This window comes from Telopea speciosissima, chromosome 3 (assembly GCF_018873765.1).
Source record: "Telopea speciosissima isolate NSW1024214 ecotype Mountain lineage chromosome 3, Tspe_v1, whole genome shotgun sequence".
Lineage (NCBI taxonomy): Eukaryota > Viridiplantae > Streptophyta > Magnoliopsida > Proteales > Proteaceae > Telopea > Telopea speciosissima.
Window position 1 is genome coordinate 34,029,561 of NC_057918.1, and position 21,055 is coordinate 34,050,615.

General features: G+C 39.5%; 1 protein-coding gene across 1 annotated transcript; it reads left to right on the forward strand.

Annotated features, from left to right (window-relative positions):
• Window positions 1-2,717: 2,717 nt before the first annotated feature.
• Window positions 2,718-20,044, forward strand: LOC122654523 (protein RNA-directed DNA methylation 3). Its single transcript, XM_043848645.1, has 23 exons — window positions 2,718-3,003; window positions 5,616-5,866; window positions 5,964-6,119; window positions 6,303-6,461; window positions 6,556-6,639; window positions 7,871-7,938; window positions 8,032-8,370; window positions 8,463-8,514; window positions 8,584-8,739; window positions 8,842-8,988; window positions 9,069-9,189; window positions 9,290-9,448; window positions 9,528-9,582; window positions 9,706-9,755; window positions 11,800-11,869; window positions 14,319-14,355; window positions 14,472-14,526; window positions 15,891-17,519; window positions 17,844-18,608; window positions 18,854-18,916; window positions 19,178-19,240; window positions 19,485-19,544; window positions 19,836-20,044. Exons 1-23 carry the CDS (start codon window positions 2,808-2,810, stop codon window positions 19,907-19,909), a joined length of 4,809 nt encoding a protein of 1,602 aa, XP_043704580.1. The 5' UTR covers window positions 2,718-2,807; the 3' UTR covers window positions 19,910-20,044.
• Window positions 20,045-21,055: the final 1,011 nt, after the last annotated feature.

A 21,055-nucleotide genomic window follows, 5' to 3' on the forward strand; every position in this document is an offset into this window, starting at 1 on the left:
GGATGGGGAAGGTGATGATTCTTACCCAAAAGCATGAATCGATCAACACAAGACTTCAATCTTCAATCTCTCCTTTCCTCTCCTCTTCTTCTTCTCTCCTTCTTCTCCTTCTCTTTTTTCTTCTCTGCTTCCAATGTTTTGATCAATAGAGAAATGAATAGTTTTAGGAATTAGTTTGCTTATATAGGTAGTGGTTATTAGGGACTGTTTGGTTTGAGTTAAATTAGTTCAAAACTGTTTTTAAAGCCAAATTGGTGTATGTGGGTGTTCCAACATTGTTGGAAAAACATATCCACAAAATAAATGGTACGCAACGGTGAGATCCCCAACTCGAGACACTGGGCCCCACACTCCCGAGACAGAGATATGTTGGGACAACAACACTGGTCTATTTGAGAGGTTGACCAACACTATGGACCAGTGGGTCGTTTTATGTTGTCCAAGTGTCGAAATAAGCCAAGCTGTAACAAAATGAACCCTCCACATTTAAGGGGAATTCCAACTCATCATTGTCCACGCTACTCTGGTATAACAAAATTATGTATCTACAATATCATGATCAAGAGAACTAGATATGGAGGGTAGATCTGCTAAATACTTATTTCCAAGATTTGGACAAAAAAGCCATAATGAGGATGAAATTGAGTTTGTTTCCAAGGTTTGATCACCATTTTTATTTTTTTGGGGGGGGGGGGGGGGTGGAACTGCTAATGGAATTTTTATTTTTTTTTGGGAACTAGAGGTGTCCGGCCTTCGGCCAACTAATTCCCCCAGGGCTCGTGCACGACCCCGCAACACACACAAATCGGAGATACTAGGGCCCCCATGTTCACCAGGGAGTTTCCTCTCAGGCGGGTGGCCCCAAGGGGGGAGGCAGAGCCGAAATGGAAAGTTTTCAATTAAGACAACCTATCACCTTCTCCTTAATCAAAGAGATCAACATTCCTCGGCCCAAGCTCCTTCTTTTTCATAGACACGAATGGGATTCCATTCCTTATTGTGTGTGGAAGAGAATTTAGAATTGTGTGTCTCTCCCAAAAATCAAATCCTTCCTCTATAGAGTTTGTGCTCAAGTTGTAGCTTTTGGAGAGGGTTTTTGGAAACTATGCATTCCAATCGATCCATCTTGTAAGAGATGTTGTTGTGACATGGAAACCATTGATCATATTTGTTGGAATGTCCTTTTGCTAGAGCAACGTGGTTCAACAATACTCTTTTTTGGTGTGCCCAACAAAGGGGGTGCCAAACTTGCTCCATGTTTGAAACATTGGGATCATATTCGCTTCCCAAATAAAGTGAGAGCTACAGAAACATTGAGCTTGTGTACCTTCTTATGTCAGAGAAGCCCGTGGAATTTAGATCGTATTCACTAAACAACCAATGGATATCAAGAAACGAGTTCATTTTCAACCAAAAAGAATGGACTCCTATCGTGGTCTTCATTCAAGCAAAAAAAAGTTTTCAACGAGTTTTGGTCAGCTAGAAAATTTTTTGTTGTTCAATCATCCCCTCTCAGTCTCTAAGCTCAGTAGTTCATTAGTGTCGGTCTCCCCCGCCTGCTAACTTTTCAAAATTGAAATGTGACGCAACTCTTACATGGAGGTATAGGTGTTGTTTTGAGGAATCACTTGGGACCCCCATCTCATGTATTTTTATGAACCAACATCATTCCATGATAGTCTATTGGGAGTGGCCTTAACAGTGCGCTTTGATCTATTTTGGGCTTTCAACACCTTGCTTCATCCTTTATTTAGCATTTTTTTCTTCTTCTCTATTTCTAGGGATGCAGATTCTTTTGCGCATACCCTAGCTCAAAAGGTTGTATTTTTTGGCAAGACATTGTGGCCTATGTCCACTCACTCGCTTCAAGATCATTCTAAAGAGTGTTTAATATGTTTTTTATCTTATCTTTTGTTTTTTGGGGATCATAACTAACCACCACTACTAATGGGGTCACCATATGTTGTTAGTGTGGGATAAGGAGAAATATCTGGGTTACTAACCAAACATGCATAGGATTTAGGCTAGTGCTTTAGGCTAGTGCTCTAAATCCTATGGCCAGTGCTCTACTGCGTTTGATGACCTACACCACTCCAAAGGGGCTTCTCCATTTTTTTCTCCTATCTTTTGATAATTTGGATCCATATGGATGTCGTTTTTGCACTGCCATGGAATTACATGAGAAATTCTCTCCTACTTAGAGAGAAAGAATGCCACCTGGTCATGTGTTGTGGCATGCACCTACACCTAGACACAGTCGGATGTGAAATGACTCATATACCCTTGCTTTTCCATTGGGATGAGGTGATCATTTCATACTCAGCTGTGTCTGGGCGCAGGTGCACGCCAAAGTGCGAATGGGTGGCGTTTCTTTTCCCATTTTTTTTATAGTCTGAAGACTTCGAACTGAATAACGGATTTTTTTTTCAGATGATTCTTATCCGATGTCTGGTATAGATCAGAGACCAATAATTCCGATTGCTCCGTGGCCCATCCCTTTGGCCTTTGATTAGTAACTCTGTAACTTATTATTTTATTAAAAACTCACCGAAAAAAAACTCTGTAACGTTTATTAGCGCCCCCACCCACCAAACAAAAAAAAAAAAACTCTGTAACTGCACAAAAGCCGATGGAATGGAACCCACCGTACGCACAAATGCCTTTTCATCCTATTGTGTCCACTCTGTAGAGAGTGTGGTCTGCCTTTTGGTCTCCCTTCATCCTTCTCTCCGTCTCTTCGTTCTGATCGCGAGCCTCCGTAGTAGTCCCATTCTCTTACTTTCTCTCTCCTCTTGTAGCTGTAGATAATGGCTGTAAAAGGGAAGAAGGTGAAGGGGAAGCAGGTTGCTGGAAAAGGGTCATCGGGAAAGAGGAAACGTGATGATACGGACAAGACTGGCAAACGGAAGAGAAATAATCCTGGCGTACTCCAGTTTTTCGACGTCGCCGCTGATGTTGAAGACGAAGAAGATCAAAGCGAAGACGATTGGTTTTCTGACGATGGTAAATTCGTTTATTCTTCCAAATTGCCTCTTTCGATTCCTTTGCTGTGTTCACTGCAGTGTATTATGTACTCTATACTATATAGGGTTTCATTTCTGTCATTTCGTGGGGGCTATCGCAGCAGTCTTCTGATTGTTTCACCTTATTCTGAACTTCTTACGGTATTTAGGGCTCATTTGGTGGGTATGATCGTAGGGTTTGGTTCCTGTGATGAATATTCTTTTGAATGCAAATGTGAGTGCATATAATTGCTTTTATGCTTATATTGGCATGCATTTCGGGCTTTGACTTCTCTTTATTCTTACATGCACTATATGCTTAGGTCTAGAAGTGGATGCATGTAATGCGGGTTGTAGCCTTGTGGGTGTATGTACGCATGTGGTGATGTGTTGATGCTTTCGGGTATTATTACATGGTGGTGGTGGTGGTGATGGGGGGGGGGGGGGGAACTGTTACTGCAGAACTTACCAATGTTTACTGGATGGGGGTTTCACAGGGTAACCAGTCTTGTAAGTGTTGGTTAAATTAGTGCATAAATGCCTTATGGCAGCTTATGGGAGGCCCAAGAGATGCACAAAATCCTTGGCTTTCTAATTGATTAAATTAGTGCCATAAAGGCCTCGTGGCATCTTATGGGAGGCCCAAGAGATGCACAGAACCCTTGTTTTTCTATAATCCTGTAAAATTTCAGCAAGCAACATGTTTTCAAAATATGGTAAAATCAAAGCCTTTTCATTTTTAGAACTTCTGGATATTTTGACCTAAAAGTTGACACTTGGACACGTAGAAGAGAAGAACCAAATACATGGTGTGTCATATGATTGGAGTGGAGCCCAAAGTTCCATTTGATTTGGTTATACCAGAGTTTTTCGTTGGTCAAGGACCTCAATTACTTCCAAGATATTATTTGGTCATAGATACCCCCTTAATAACTATTTTATTAAAAGCTTAGCATGATTAGATAATCTTTGAACCATCTAAATTAATAGGAATTGTTGGAACTCATTTTATATTCTTCTCCTTTATTCTAATGAATGATAAAAAAACACACAGTTATGCTGATTGTTTGTTATAGGTAATCTCTTGCCCCTCCCCCCCCCCCCAAAAAAAAAAAAAAAGAAAAAAAAGAAAAAAGAAAAAAAAAGAAAAAGGAATGTCATAAGGTTTATTTGGGTATTTTTGATCCAGTCCAAGTTAACAAGGAGTCATTCAGGTAATGTGTCTTAAGGTTGTTTTCTAGTCAAGGTATAACCGTTATATGAATTTAACAGACTCTATGCAGAATAGGTTATAGCTGCATTGTTATACAGAGAATCGGTTATTGATTCAATCGAACCAATGTTGCATCGTTTCTGTTATTATCCATTATAAAAGAAAGAGTTGAACTTGCTGCTGTAAATCTGTCCTAATTTACTTGTACCGAAAGCTACTGCAACATATAACTGATATATCTGTTACTCGACTTACTTCTATTACCTTATCATCCACCTCTATTAGGTTACATCCATTATCATCATTGTTCGCTTGGGGGTGGGGGTGGGGGTGGGGAGTGGAGGAAAGCTGGCCTCTCTCTTTATCCTATGGGGTTTATTTCCCATCCACTCCCTTTCTAATTTGCGCATCCCAAATTACTCCTGTTTACTGTCATATCAAATGCGGAAGAGACCATCTGTTTCTTTCATCCATTTCTTTTTATGGTTTCTGGTTTCCTTCTTCCTTAGTTGCTGCAATATGGATCTATTATAATATCGCTCTTCAAGTAGTGGTTTTATTTCAGGCAACTGTTTGGTTCTATTTGTTTCCTTTAACTGAACCTTCATACCTTGTTCGATAAGTGCATTTCATTTAGGGATGCCTCCACACCCCCGGTCCCTGAGGTTTACCAACCGCATCAAGCATAGCCTACCACAAACATATTGCATGTGCTCTAAAAACTATTCTTTTCCGGAGGACTGAGGGAAACCTTACTCTTTAGCTGTGATTAAGGTTTTTTTGTTGCTATTATCTTTTGCAATTTATGAGTCTGTCCATTGTTTCGAGTTCTTTGGTTCTTTGTTTGTCCTTGTTATGCGGGTGCTATTCGTTTTTAATCTTTACCAATTTTTGTACCAACTGGTTGGTTTGCCTCAATTTATGATCGCTGGCCGATTGGTTGGTTTTTCAGGATATATCAGAAAACTTATCTGAAGCTACAACCCAACAGTTCAGTTCAACTGAACCCTCTCTCACTCTCTCTGTGTTCAATATTTTCTACATGAGAACATAGGATATTCTATGCGATTGCTTGAAACTGGTTAATTGAAAATTGAAAGGATTCATGATCGTGTGTTTTTTTTTTTTTCTTCCTTTCAGTTTCATCTAACCTCGCCACTAGATCTGTAATGGCAGTCTGGTCGGTGCATCTTTAATGCTTGTAATGAATTCTGACTTATGAGGATATACTGGTATAATCTGAGCCTAGTTTGCTGAGGAGTGTCATAGTTTGTTTCAGTGGCAGGAAAGCTCTTTTCGTGTCTTGGAAGATGCTCCAAGGGTTTGTTGCTTCTTTTGTTTATAATTTCAGTGTCCAACCAGTAGATTTATCACATCCAATTGTTTATCAATTGGGACAGATTTTTTGGATAAGACTGACGCAGAGCTAAAGGACAAGAATGAAGCTGGAAAATCCCATCACCTCCCTTTTATTCCTAAAGAAGAGGAGCTGAGTGATGATGAGCTTGCAGAACTGTTGAAAGAACGTTACAGGCCTGGTTCACGGCATGTTGTCTATGCTGAAGACGATTATGAGGATAAAAGTTCTCTTGCAGGAAATGGGCTTATGCCTTCTGATGACGATCCAACCATTTACAAAGTCAAGTGCATGGTATGATATCTGATTATTTAGTTGTCTCCGGACACCAACCATTGAAACAGTTGTATGACATATTTCACTGCTTTTTCTGAAAATCTGTTGGGTGCAGGTTGGACGTGAGCGATATTCAGTATTCTGCCTTATGCAAAAGTATGTTGAATTGCAATCTCTTGGAACCAAGCTGCAGGCTATTTCTGCTTTTTCTCTTGAGCATGCAAAAGGTTATATGTTCATTGAAGCTTATAAGGAATTTGATGTAGTTGAGGTATCTCCTGTTACCTGTTAGTCTGTTGCTGAAAAAATTTATCGATATTCTATACTTTGTATATAAATTCTTGCAGCTATTGTCTTGATTATTGTGGCCAGGAAGCAGTTTATTGCCGTTATTATTGTTAGTATTGTTACTATATAAGATACTAATATAGGATTGACAATATTTTCGCTTCAGGCATGTAAAGGGCTTTGTAGTATATATTCCAGTAGATTGTCAAGTGTACCAAGAAATGAAGTTTCTCATTTATTCATCACAAGAAGTAAGACCAGTGAAGTTTCTGTGGGCTCATGGGCTCGCATGAAATATGGGATATACAAAGGTGATTTAACACAGGTATGTTTTGTGTTCTTTAGTACACAGGTTGCTGGGTTTCAACTTCCAAGTGCATTTAGTGTTTATGTTTTCTATGTGAAATTTGTTTCTGTAGGTTGTGGCTGTCAATGCTGCACGTAAAAGAGCAACAGTAAAGCTTATCCCAAGAATTGATCTACAAGCTATCGCCAAAAAACTTGTATTAAGTTCTCCTTGTTACAGAAGTTAATTTTGGATTGATTGTCAATTATTAAGCAATTAGCAGTAAATGCGTACATGTTTTCTGTATTTTATGGTCTAATAAATCATAGTTGCCAAGGCATCACCTAGCACCTAGGCGTCCAGACGGTTTTCTCATATGACCTAATTAGGTCATGAAACTTGCAGGACATCCTATTTCAGGCCTTATAAACATGGTGGAACCCTTAGTTTTTTTAAAAACACACCCAAAATGGCAGTTTGATTTAGGACCCTAGGTTGGTAGTGTACGCTGTATATCTATATATATGGATATGACCTATTCCATTGTGATCAAGTGGTCATGGGTTTGAGTCTGGAAACAGCCTCTCTGTGAAAGCTGGGGTAAGGCTGCGTACATTATGACCCTCCCCAGACCCCGCAATGGCTGGTGCCTCGTGCATTAGGTACACCCTTTAGAACAACTTAAATAAGCAATATGAATGAAAAGACATCAAATTATGATCCATTTCATAAATCATACATCTAACATTGTTTGTTATATAGAGTCAAATATAATTGAGTCAACATTTAACACTACAAGCAAATCTCCTCCAAATGTTGTTCTTGAGCATTAAATCCAAGTGTTCTAAGCTTTGTTTTGGTAAGATTTGGAGCTGTTTTCTTCATGAACTGGCATAACCAGTTGAGTTTATCGAGAATAGGTCGAAATTGCGACCGAGAAAAGTCGAAACATGGTATTTATATAATTGACGTTGTGACATTTCGGCAAGATACCGAAATTTCGGCCAAGAAAATGTATTCTTCTTATTTTGCACCCTATCTCGAGTCGAAACTGAGAAAATTGCTGAGATCTTGCAAGACCTCGAACACTTCCTTAAACCAACCTGATTTTCTCTCCACAGGACCTATAATTTTAGTAGGCATTAAATTCGCAACTACTCCGAATAGGTTCCAGGGCGAAACTGGAATTAGAACCATGGATAGATGAGCTTGCTGGCATTGTGCCTTGGGATTGGTACATGATTAACTTATTGCGGAGGATGAAACAGCACTTGACTACAATTTTCTGCTAGAGGTCTCAGCAGCCTCCATTATGGCTCTTACAAGGATGTCAAATGAATCAAAATATAGTCTTTGTTTTTGTATTGTCAGTTAGAGCAATCAATATTTTGCATCGTACTTGTTTGTTTTGTCATCTATGTAATACTTGGTGCCGATTTCATTTGCAGAGTGGTGAAGGAACTGTCAAACGAACTTCTGTCCCGGCACCTAGACTGATAAGTTCCAGCGAACTTGAGTAAGTTATGTAATCTTCTTCTCTAAGAGAGTATTGCTGGATGTTGATTGCATTTTTTTTCCTGCTTCACTTCTGTGTGCTTAATATCTGTAGGGACTTTCGGAAACATATTCAATATCGACAGGATCGTGAATCGGGCTTTTATTTCGAGATAATTGATGGCTTGATGCTGAAAGATGGTTATTTGTACAAAAGAGTATCCATTGAGTCGCTATGCTGCTGGGATGTGGTGCCTTCAGCTGATGAGCTCCAGAGGTTTGAGGCTTCTAAGGAACATCAATCTGATGATACCGAGTGGCTTTTGGGGCTTTATGGTGAGGGAAGGGGAAAGTTTCCCGAGATGAGTGACAACGAGAAAACCAATGTATCCAAAGGTACATCAGGGACTATGCATGGGAGTGGTTTTGAACTGCATGATCTTGTGTTTTTTGGGTAAGTCTCTATCACCACACAAAATCACTCGATGTATAGCAACTCTAAGGTTTTTATGCATTTCCTTGGTTTATTTTTCTCTTGGATTGCAGTGAGAAAGATGTTGGTGTTATCATAGGCATGGAGGAGAGTGACAGATTCCAGGTAGTCAAATTTAGTTTATTTTCTTCTCTCTCTAGCACTGGCTATTTATGTCTACCTTTGGTTGTTTAGATACTCAAAGACAGTGAGGGGGAAGTAGAAACTGTGACTGTTGAGCTGGATGAGTTGAGAAGTGGATCTGACGATGGAAAGTTTACCCCTTTAGATCATCACAGGGAGACCATATCCATCAATGATGCTGTTAGTGTTTTAGAGGGTCCATTTAAGGTATGATGTTTTGAGTTCATGAGTTCTGTATCTTTCACTGAAATAGATAGTTAGATACACCTTAAAATTCCTAAATAGCTGCTGTTGATTCTTGTATTGCAGGATCGGCAGGGGGTTATTAAACAAATGTACAGGGGCACCCTCTTTATCTTTGATGAAAACCAACTGGAGAGTGGTGGTTACTTCTGTATTAAGTCCCACTTCTGTGAGAAATTGAAGCATTTGAAGGATGCTTCTCAGGAAAATGTTGTATGTTATACCAGAGATTTGATGTGGGTTTAATAATCTCAGTTCCTATTCTTAAGATTTTATATTTTTTGTTTTTCTAGGATGATGGACCAGGACCCCCAGGCTTTCAGGATTCCATGGCATCTCCCAAATCACCTTCATCATCCCCAAAATCTTCTCCACCCAGAAAACCTTGGGAAGCAAGGGGCAACTTTCGCGATTGTATGTATCTGAGTTTTCAGTGTCTTTGTTCAAACTTCAAAGAGCTTAGTCCTAAAAGCTTAAGTTGTGGTTCACTTCTAATTTCGTTGCTCAAATGTAGCCAACAACAATGGCCAAGGAGATAGTGATGGAATATTCTCGATTGGGCAAACTGTGAGAATCAGAGTTGGTCCTTTAAAGGGTTACTTGTGCCGTGTCATTGCCATTTATCGCTCTAATGTTACTGTTAAGCTCCATTGTCAACTGAAGGTTCTTTCAGGTTGGTTAGTTGCTGACAGTTGGTTCTGTGTACTGGTAGGTTAAGTTTATTTATAATAATTTTCTCCATGTTTCTGTAGTTAAATGTGAGCATCTTTCGGAGGTTCGTGTGAAGACTTCCGGAGAGTCTTTTAGGTATATCTTATGTTTTGGATTATTTCTGGAAACATATGCTGGGGATGTAAAAATGGTTGAATTTCTTTACTGGTAGTCTATTTATCCATGTTCTGATTCAGATCTATTTCTTTCTTTGTAAAGCAGGGATCCTGCTTCCAAATCAGAAATTGGAAATCAAGATTGGTCGAGAGGTATGGATATTGCAGCCTCTCTCCCTGAGCTGGCAAAGTATAGATGCATGTTGCTTATGCACTAATATTTGGCACCTGTACCTTTTCATGGTTAATTCCTGATGACAATAGAAATATGATGTATCGCAGTAAGGGTTAAACTTGCTGCATCACAGTACCCATTGGTCCTGTTGTTGGGTTGGGTATTACTTTCTATTTAGGGACCCTAGTCCCATCAAAATACCTTGTGTTTTCTGGCAATGTACTACCCTCCTTTGTGTCTAGTGTATTGCCAACAAAGTGGTAGCTAGCAACACTCTCAACAGATATTAGACATTCTGAATGATATCAAGCGGGTTTTTTCACGCTTACTTTTCAGAGATGGTTTTTTAGCTTTTTTTTCATTTTAGTATTTTGTTTTTGTTCTTCTTTGTTGGCATGAGATGGTGTGATTACATTAAAACTAAAGCCAGGATGTCTGCAAGTAAGATTCAACTGTGGAGCTATGGAGTCCAAATCAAGAACCACAAAAAGAAGCTCATTGAAACACCCTTCACCATAACAAATTCTTCCATAACATTTGGGGATACTGAGAGGCCAATTGTACAAAGATCATCAACTACAAAGGACTCTGATGACCCTCAAAATGTGGACTATCTAAACCACCTCCATCAAGAATGTCTTGAATCGTGGCAAAATTCGCTACATCAACAATGAAAACTATGCATATAAATGCATCGGCCTTAACCCATACACCTTCACTCAAATTTTAAGCTTCACGTTGTCAATTTGCTTCTAACAGTTGACCAACCTGTCTATGTGGTGACCCAGGTTTATTACCTGCTAGTACCCTGCTAGTACCAACCTAAAACTAGAGATTGAGAGAGAGGCTCACCAAGTGTAGTTTCCATTCAGGTAGGTGAAACAGAAAACCAATTCACAAAGATCTTTGTAATTCATTAGAAGAAGGGTGCAGAGAAGAAGCCATCCACATTTAGACACAAGATTGTTGATGTCACCGACTCGTATGATACCCTCCCTTGGTCTTATATCCAATTTAGATTACACCTCATAGTTTCTTATGACTTTCAAAGAAAGAACAAGGTATCAACATATTTTCTATGATGCTTATTGTGGAACCTAGCTTAGTCAAATCTTCAAATGATAGAGTTAGGTTTCAAGTAGCCCAAGTGTGGAGTAGAACAGGAGTTTGGAGCCATCACATTTACATGTTACAAAGATTTGACATGCACATATAAATGCATGCGTGTCTCGGGTGTTCCTTTGTACTAAGCAATTAAGCATCTATGTTTGTATTTTTGTCATTTGGATTTTCAAGAGCTTGTATGTTTCTAATGAAGCTGAGGGAATTAATCATGGAGTTGTATTTATCACTCTCCTATAACAGAACAAGCTATTTATTGGTCAGATACTATTAGTTAATGAGTTGAGAGGATTGAGCAATTTTATACTATGGTCCTCTCTCCCTCTTTCTCATTTTCTGATAAATTGCATTTGATATGGCATTTGTTCCCCCTTCCCACTTGGGGTTCTTTTTCCCCCCTCCTCCTGGTAACCTTTTCTGGCTACTGTTTTATAGCTGTCCAGAAGGAAGGCCTGAGAATTTCAGAAAGCCAATATGAATTTTATACAATTAGGTTTATAAATTTGACTTTCTATTTTAACTGAATATTCTTTAAACTGATTATAATGAGTGTCATATGCCATACAATTTTGCTGTCTTATATCTGTCCTGTCCTTCAAATTACTCTTATGATTTGTTATGCCCGTATAAGTGCTGTTTTCTTAAGTAATTACTCTTAAGATGCTAAGTGGCGAAGCAACTCTACCAAATTCAGGTCCCTTAATTTATTAAATTTCATCTTCTTTTTTTTTTTTTGGTTTATAGTCAGTTACTTCTGAAATTAATATGAGGTGTTGAATGCTATGTTTGTCATGTCTCCTTTGACCTAATCTCAGTGAAGTACAACTGATTTAGTTCTCCTGATTCTTGTCACTCTTGTCATGTGTACTGATGTGTGGCATGGTGCCTTCATTTTTGAAGATCTGATGGACGGAAAGGGAGCATTTGGAGAAAGTAATGGATGGAATTCTTCGGGATTGTCTACTGGGAGGTATGGTACATTTTGATGAAAATATGGTGACAGGGCAGAATTTGTTGATATTTGATTGATTGCTTGTAATGGATTTCTCCAGGATTTATTGATTTTTGGGGGCTTTACACATTGGTATTTAATGACATTTTAATAAAACTTTTTACAATAGGTTAGGCGGTTGGAAGATGTCTGCTCCAAATTGCCTATCTAAAATGGCAATAAATATGTCTTGTGAGGGCTTTTGACCTCGTTGCATCTAACTATTGAAATCTAGTTGTTACCTTGTGTTGGGAGACAATTTAGCTGAGGAGGTTGAAGTTGACAAAGATTAATTGTAATTAAATTAGAGACTGGATTTTCTTTTTGTTATTACTTATTAAAAAGGTTCTGACTGTGGTGTTATTATGGGTTCTTGAGCATGATTCTATATAATGGGCCCATGAGTGCATTCTACACTAAGATGGCTTTTAATTGGCTTTTGGTCCGACGTTTTTAAGAGATTTTTTTCTTATTTTTGTAGTTTAATAATAATAGAAACTGTTTCTTTTGTCGGTCCAAGTCAAGGAGTTAGGTGTCTAGCTGTTTTATGAAATTTTTATTTGTAATAGCCCTGGATTTATGATGGGCTTTTGGTATATTGAATATTGGGTGAGGTATTAGGTGATTATCCACGTCCCAAGAGCTTTGCTTGCTTCTATTTTGATAGTTACTGTAATTACAATTTACTACCAAAAAAAAATAATTACAATTTAATGTTACTAAATTACTTGTTTGTTGCTGCTTTTGCTTGCAATCTAAAAGCTTTTCAGGACTTTTTCTATTCCCCTCCCCCCTTTTTTCCTTTTTGGAAGAAGCCTGTAAGCCGTGTGAGGGAATCAAGAGTGATCAAAGATGTGAGGCTTGTCCTAAATGCCAACGGGTGTGAAATGTTCAGGTATTGAATGAAACAAAAATTCAAGGCACAAACTACAAAGAAAAAAGTATATTGATGGAAAAAATTGCATTTACACTCTATTTTTATGAGGTCAACACTGGAGCAACAACCTCTGATTAATGACAATGAAGCTGATGACAAAGACGATGGTCATAGTGATGTATCTCCCACCTTTAGATGTTTAGGGGTAAATTCCTTCACACATACTCAGCTAACTAACAAATCCTCCTTGGAAAAGGGGTGTTCAATTGATAGCATCTGTATTTAGGTTCCTGTCCTATTATGTAGTTTGTGTGCTGTTTTTATGGTCCTTGCGACCATTGTAGTTACTGTACTATCTGGTTCTGATCTTCCCCACCCTCTCAGTAAAATCTGTTATTTATAAAAAAAAACAAAACCCTCTGTGAATGACTGTATGACCAATATGGCATCACTTAGTCACTTTGCCATTGCCTTGGTGCCATGACAGCTGTGCCCATAATTTGTCTTCCATCTTGAGTCGAAAAAGGCTGGAATTTGCATTCTTCACTCCATTGCCCCTGAAGTTGTAGGTCAGTATGGCGATATAGATGTGGTTTTGACACATGCAAGCTGATAGATTAACTCAATCTTGAAGACCTCTCATACGAAAATACCTTACCATTTGACTGGTATATAGCCATCCAATCTTTGCTCAATATTTTTCATTGCTTGAAAAGAAGAGAAAGAACATAATATGGGTTAGTTGGTGGCAATTGTTCGTTTTGGTTGAATTTGTGGAGTTGTGAAGACCTATCATACCAAAATTTCTTACGATTTGACAGGTATATGGCCATCCAACCTTTTCTCAATATTTTTCATTGCTTGAAAAGAAGAAAAAGAACTTAACTATGGGTTAGATGGTTGCAATTATTCGTTTTGGTTGAATTTATGGAGTTGGTATCTTGCGTAGTCGTTTTACCTCCCTTTGGGCTATGGATGTGTAATTTGGATGTACCCTTGGAGGAAGTGTGCAAAAGACAGTCTAGGAGATGATGTGGGTAGATGGAAAATAACTAGTGAAAATTGTAGGTTTTGTTGTCAAGGGCATCCCTTCTTTCATTTTAAATTTCACAATAATCATATTCAGATGATTCTAAATGAGCTCAAAATTGTGTGGTTGAGGTCTAGAGAAGCCTTGAAAAGTAATGACTAATGTAGCTGCCCCCTAAAATTCCAGACAAAGCGTTATTTGATTTGAGTCGAGTTAAGCTGCACTGAAGCAAAATATGTTATAAAATATCCATTTCTGTTACCTCATTAAAAAAAGCACAATTTTGTAGTAATGTAGTCTTTACATGTGAATTATGCCCTTAAATTAACATGCTGCTCATCTTCAAAGACTGTCACTATCTTTAAACTTTTCCTTTCAGGGTTTTTGTCATTGCTTGACCTGTATTGGTTTTAGCTGATCTGCAACTCTGCTTTTTAAGATTTGGTGATTCCTTCTAGGCTTTAATTGACGGAGGCTTTATCTATTTCGATGCATACCTGATAAATCCATGCTGTTTGCAGGAATTCTTGGCCTGATTTCTCTGCCTCTGGCTTTTCGGTTGGTTTATTTCCTTCTTCATTCACACCATTTCTGTGGTATTTACATTTTATGTTTTTATTCATTTTTCAATCATTTTGATCATCTAATGTGGAGTTTTCTGCTTGTTAATTCAGACCGAGTCCCCTTCTGCAAATCCTTTTCAGTCCACAGCAAGTGATCCTAAAAAAGGTATGTTGGAGTACCATCTGCCCTGGCATGTTAATGTCCATGATATAGGTGTTTAAACAATTTTAGAATGCATAGATATGCATTTACATGCATGTATATATGCACGAGAAACATGTGAGATTATATTGCAAGGGAAAGAAAACGCTACCTGGGACTCTGGGAGCATGCGGTGCACTGCCCCTGCACCCAGACACGGGAGGTCCTGCCCCCCCCCCCCCCCCCCAAGTAAATTCCGCGTTTCCATGGGTGCGTCAGTTATTTCGCCCTCCCGTGTCTGAGCGCAGGGGGCAGTGCACCGCACACGCCCAGGTAGCGTTCTTTCTCCCATTTTGCAAATGCTTATTATTTAAATGGACCATCTTTTAAGTTTTATCACTCCATACTCCAGTCAGTCGATCTCTTCTGTTACCAACTTGACTCGGATTCTTACATTTTAGATGATTTCCCCTCTCCGTCTATGATATAAGTTTTCCAATTTAAAAATGCATAGATAAGCATGTACATGCATGAATATATGCACGAGAAACATGTGAGGTAATATTGCAAATACTTATTATGTAAATGGATAATCTTTAAACTTTTATCACTATATACTCCAGTCAGTTGATCTTCTTCTGTTATCTGCTTGACAAGCAATTAACTTGACTGGGTTTCTTACAGATTGATGACTTCTTTTACCCTTTTCCATATGGCTTGTCTTAATTTTAGCAGCCCTGGGAGAGAATTGGTTGGGATTTGAATCATCTGATTGGGTTGGGTTTTTCTTGCTGCAAATTTTCTAAAATTGGGATCACAAGTTGGACTTTGCTATTTGTCTGAGATTCTTAACTCAACTCAACTCTTTCTCAGCCATATAGTTCCTATTTCACCAATCAACTCTATACAAAGACATACTTTATTAGTTGTACCCCACTCCCAAGCTATGCATGTCTGTCCTCACCACTTCTGCTAGAGTCACTTTAGGCCTATCCCTGGTTCTTTTAGCTCCTCCAATCTGAATCATACTATTCTTCTTTGCAGGTTCATTTAAATGTCTCTGTTACATTTCATTTCTTTGAACTTGTCGTTCATTGGAGCTACTCCTAATGTAGCTCTAAATTGGTCATTCTTTATTTTATCTTTTCTAGTTTTACCACTTATCCATCTCAAAATCCTCATTTCTGCTACACTAAGTTTGTTTAGATGCTGTTTCTTCACCTTTCAGCATTCCGCTCCATGTATCACTGATGTTTGGCTGAGATTCATTTCCCAAAAAATAGTCCCATAACCTTTTTTTTTTTTTTTTTTTTTGGCTTAATAGGGATGCATATATGTATTTTTATTTGTTGATTCATTTTTTCTTGTTTGTCACTTGTAAATTACAGACGAAGGAGATGATGCTTGGGGAAGCAAGTTGGGTCCAACTGCTGGTAATAAAACTACGGACAGCTGGGAAACAGCAATTGGTTCTCGTGAAGATCAGAACTCAGCGTGGGACAAAGTAGCAACTAAGAACAAGGCCCAGGATGCCGTCAATGATAAGGTTGGCAATTGGGGTGGGAGTGCAGACTGCTGGGATAAATCTACTGCTAAAGATGGCTTTGGCAGCAGTAAGTCCGATGGCTGGGAAAAAGCAAAGTTTCCGAATGAAGGGAAGGCAGGCTGTTCAAGAGATGCAGGTGACAGCTGGGACAAAGACCAGGGCTGGAGTGCAAGTCAGTCTGAGAAATGGGGTGGTATGAAAGAAAATCGTGACGGTGAGCCAATGGATCAGAAAAAATCGGATGATCTTTGGCATAAAGGGGAAGTTGGGCGTGTAAATCATGCGAGTGGATGGAATTCTGATGCTATTAGACAAGATCAACCAAATTCTTGGGATAAGGGGAAACAAATTGTCGGAAATGATGGTTCAGCACTGGACTCTGAAGGTAAATCTAAAACTGATAATGCAAACCAAGAAGAGTCTGGGGGGAGAGCCACTGATTCTTGGAAGGGGGAGGGTGGTACAGCTGGAAGTAGAACAGATTGGAACAGTGCAACGGCTGCAGGAGGTTGGGGTAGTGTGGCAGGCAGTTCTTTAGCAAAGGGCGATCAAGGGAGTAGCTGGAACAAAGACAAAGGCTGGAGTGCAAGTCAATCTGAGAAATGGGGTGGTATGAAAGAAAATCGTGAAGGTGAGCCAATGGATCGGAAAAAATCGGATGATCTTTGGCATAAAGGGGAAGTTGGCAATGTAAATCATGGCAGCGGATGGAATTCTGATGCTACAAGGTGCGATCGACCAAATTCTTGGGGCAAGGGGAAGCAAACTGATGTAAATGATGGTTGGGCTCTGGACTCTCAAGGTAAATCAAACACTGATAATGCAGACCAAGAGAACTCGTGGGGAAAAGCTGCGGATACTTGGAAAGGGAAGGGTGGCACAACTGGAAGCAAGACAGATTGGAACAGTGCAACAGCTCCAGGAGGTTGGGGTAATGCACCTGACAGTTTTATTGCAAAGGGAGATCAAGGAAGCAGCTGGAATAAAGACAAAGGCTGGAGTGCTAGTCAATCTGGGGAAAGAAATATGAAAGAAAACCATGACAAAGTAAATCTAGAAGACTCTTGGGGCAAAGCTTCAGACAGTTGGAAAGCAAAGGATGGTTCAAGTGGAAGTAAGTCAGACTGCTGGAACAGTGCAACAGCTGCTGGTGGTTGGAATGCAAGCCAGACCGAGAATAAGGGTGGTACCAATGGTGGATGGAACAGGCCAAGGGCAGCTGGTGCTGATGAAACATTGGCCTGGAGAGAAGGGGATGCTACAGAAAATGAAACAGATGGAAGAAAAGAAGATCAAAATGGCTGTTGGGGCAAACCAAAAAGTTTTGATGGGGGTCGGGGTTCTGGTGGGAGAAGAGGAAGAGGAGGAAACAGAGGAGGAGGTAGAGGTAATTTTGGTAGGGGTAGATCTTATGGTGGGAGTGAAGGTGGGAGCCAACCCAGATGGAGTAATGGATCAAATGGAAGTGAAGGTGGGGGTGGAGATGGATGGAATAATAGCGAAGCGTCCAATGAAAATCAGTCATCTGGTTGGCAGCGAGGAGAAAGTGGTGCAGGAGGGAATCAATCTGGTTGGGATAAAAGCAGTTGGAGTAACCCCAAAGGTTCTGCTGAGAACCCTTCTGTTTGGAATCAAGGATTTGGTGCGAATGATGCAGATGTGCATAGAGATCAAGGGCGCTCATCAGGTCCCAGTAGAGGAGGCTTTGAATATAGGGGCCGTGAAAGGAGCAACCAATCGAGTGGCTGGGGCAGAGGACGGGGTTCGGGCGAGGAAGGTTCTTTTAGGAGGGAAGGTGGGGGTGGAGGTGGTTGGAATAGTAGCAATGTTTCCTCTGAAGATCAGCATACCGGTGGGAAAAGTGGAAAAAGTGATATGGGGGGAAATCAAGCATCTGGTTGGGATAGAAGCAGCAGTTGGAATATTCCCAAAGTGTCAAATGAAAACCAGTCATCTGGTTGGCAGAGAGGGGAAAGTGACGCAGGAGGAAATCAATCTACTTGGGATAAAAGCAGTTGGAGTACGCCCAAAGGTTCTGCTGAGAACCCGGCTGTTTGGAATCAAGGATTTGGTGCGAATGAAGCAGATGGACATACAGATCAAGGACGTTCATCAGGTCCCACTAGAGGAGGCTTTGAACATAGGGGCCGTGGAAGGAGCAACCATTCTAGTGGCTGGGGCAGAGGGCGAGGTTCTGGTGAGGAAGGTTCATTTAGGCGGAACAATGATACAAATGATAGTGAACATGGGTGGAGTGGCAGTGGTCGTGCTGATAGTTGGAACCAAAGAGGTGGCTTCGGAAATAGAGGCCGTGGGAGGAGGGATCAATCTGGTGGTGGCAGGGGCAGAGGACGAGGTTCTGGTAGGGAAGGTTCATGTAACTGGAACCAGAACAATGGTGATGGTCAAGGAGATCGTGTCAGCAGTTGGAACCAAGGAAGTGATGCTGGTAAGGGACAGTGGCAGGGTTGGAGTGTTGGACATAGTGGTCAAAGTAGAGATGGAGGTGGTTCTTCAGAGGCTGGTGGAGCAAGCTCCTTGGGCAAAAGACAAGATGAAAGTGAGTAGGGAAATTCATTCTCAACTTCGATGAACTAGTTATGTTAAAAGTTTTTTGGTATATTACATTACATTAGATTTTATAAGTCATAGGCACGTAGGTTCAGAGTTATGTATGGAATTCCTTTGGTTACAAATATTTCTTTTTGTCCCTGTGGATACTTGAGTGAAAGATCATAATTATTTTAAATTTTTTTTTGGGGTATTGTAACTGTACAATTCCTATGTTATGTTATTCTTCTGCAGATCCATGGGGTAATACCACTGGTTCTTGGGGAGCAAGCTCCGTAGGCAATCGAAAAGATGAAAGTGAGTAGAGAAATTGATGATATAGTAATAGTAAAGTTTATTTGTATGCTATATATACCTTAGATTATGTTGATTGAATTTGAAAATTTAGATGGAGTTTGTGCATTAAATCCAATTGGATCCAATACTTCCTATTTTGATCCCTCTGGACAGGGTAATAATATCTGAGTTGACAGGTCCAATTCACTTTCAGAATGAGTCTGGTTATGTTATGTTCTGTTGTTACTTATACAATTGTTTTGTTGTGATATTCTTCCGCAGATCCAGGGGGTGATACCACTGGTACTTTTGGAACCAGCTCTTCGAGCAAAGGAAAAGATGAAAGTGAGTAGCGAAATTAGTTTTCAACATTGTGGAAACAGTAATATTAAAGATTACTGGTGTACTATATAACGTTACATTTTGTTTGGATTTTGTACCCTAGATTGAGTGTATGAAATTCAGTTGCATTCAAGTAATTTGTATTGCCCCTGTTGTCTGTGCCAATATTTTAGTTAGAGGTTTTAATTTTGTTTGGAATGAGTCTGGTTATGTTGTAACTTTAGAATTCCCTGTTATTCTTCCACAGATGCATGGGGCAATGCCGCTGGTTCTTGGGGAGCAAGCTCTTCCGACAAAGGAAAAGAAAGTGAGTGGGAAATTTATTCTTAACTTAAAATTACTATTAGTTAAGTTCATTGGTACACTATACTACATTATGTTTAGATTAAGTCCATACCTAAATTATAGTTTGTGTATGAAAATCCAATTGTATCTAATTATTTCCTATTGAATCCCTGTAGACTGGGGAAATATTTGAGGGAATGGTGTTGATCAATTTTAGAATGGCAATCCATAGTGGGTTCTAATCCTTTTTAGAACGAGTCTGGTTATTATATTTCATATGTGACCCCTCGTTAAATATTAATCTTCCACACAGATCAATGGAGTAATGCTGCTGGTTCTTGGGGCAAGGGAAGCGGCAGTGATGGTGGTGCAAAGAGTGGATGGTGACACTGGGTGAAGTTCTTCATGGGATTATAAACAGTAGGGTTATCTTTGCCTTGAGGATTTGTAGTCTTTTGTTTCATTTAAGAGCACTGGTGATTCAGAACTGTAAACAGCAGGTTATATATAACCCTTTGTTTTAAGTTAGTTAGTTAGCCTCCGTCTTTCTGGTTGTAAATATAGCAACTTGATCCCCATTTTGATATCTTCCAACTGTTAGACCCTACTCTCTTTTCCTCCCATCACCCTCTCCTGTTTAATTTTCTAATTGCACACTAATAGGCTGTTTACTGAGGAATGGTAGGGCAAAATTCACCTGGTCCGATTGGATCAGTTGAAACCGAAAATGAGAAGAGAGAAAGAGCTCTGGTCGGCAATGACCATATTAGTTTTTCGTTGTTTGATTTACGAGCTAGTTGATTTGGTAGCTCCTTATGCATTATATTGCAGTGAGAAGACCTACAGTTCTCTAGGTTCCTAAAATAACATTGCAGATTAAATTAAAAAATAACAGGAAATAACTTCCAAATCCCATCCATCAAACAGTTCTGAGAATAAATTGTTCACTGAATGCAAGCAGTTGAGATTGCAGTCCTTTACCAGGTTAAAAGCTATACTTGGAATACCTTTCAGTGCTGCTTTGGGTGCACAGTTGCTTATTCGATTACCCATTTTGGCGTGCATTTGGTTTGAACCTGAAGAGAAGAGCACAAAATTGCACACCATCTAGCATCACTAGATAAGTGGCGACTGTATTGTTAACAGCAACTACCTGAGACACACAAGGCCATGTTTATGGTTAATAAGCCTTAGATCAAATGTCACAGGTTGGGCAGGTTCAGTTGAGTTGGAATCAAGTGGTAGAATAGATAGGTTGGACAATAATAGGTCATTGATATAGTCTCTAAACTGGTGAAGTATATGGTCAGGGTTCCACTTACAGTTTTTCATAACCAGACAAATTTCTAGGTTGTCTGTTGTCATAAGGAGTAAGCTAACAGAGTTACAATAGATAGGAGCCAGGATTTGTCACTCTTTGTTAAGGTGAGAGATAAAATAATGGACCTTTTTTTTTTTTTTTACCAAAAACTAGATATTGCTTCTGACAGAGAGCTTCGCATATCCTCTTGGAATAACTACAGGATAGTAAAG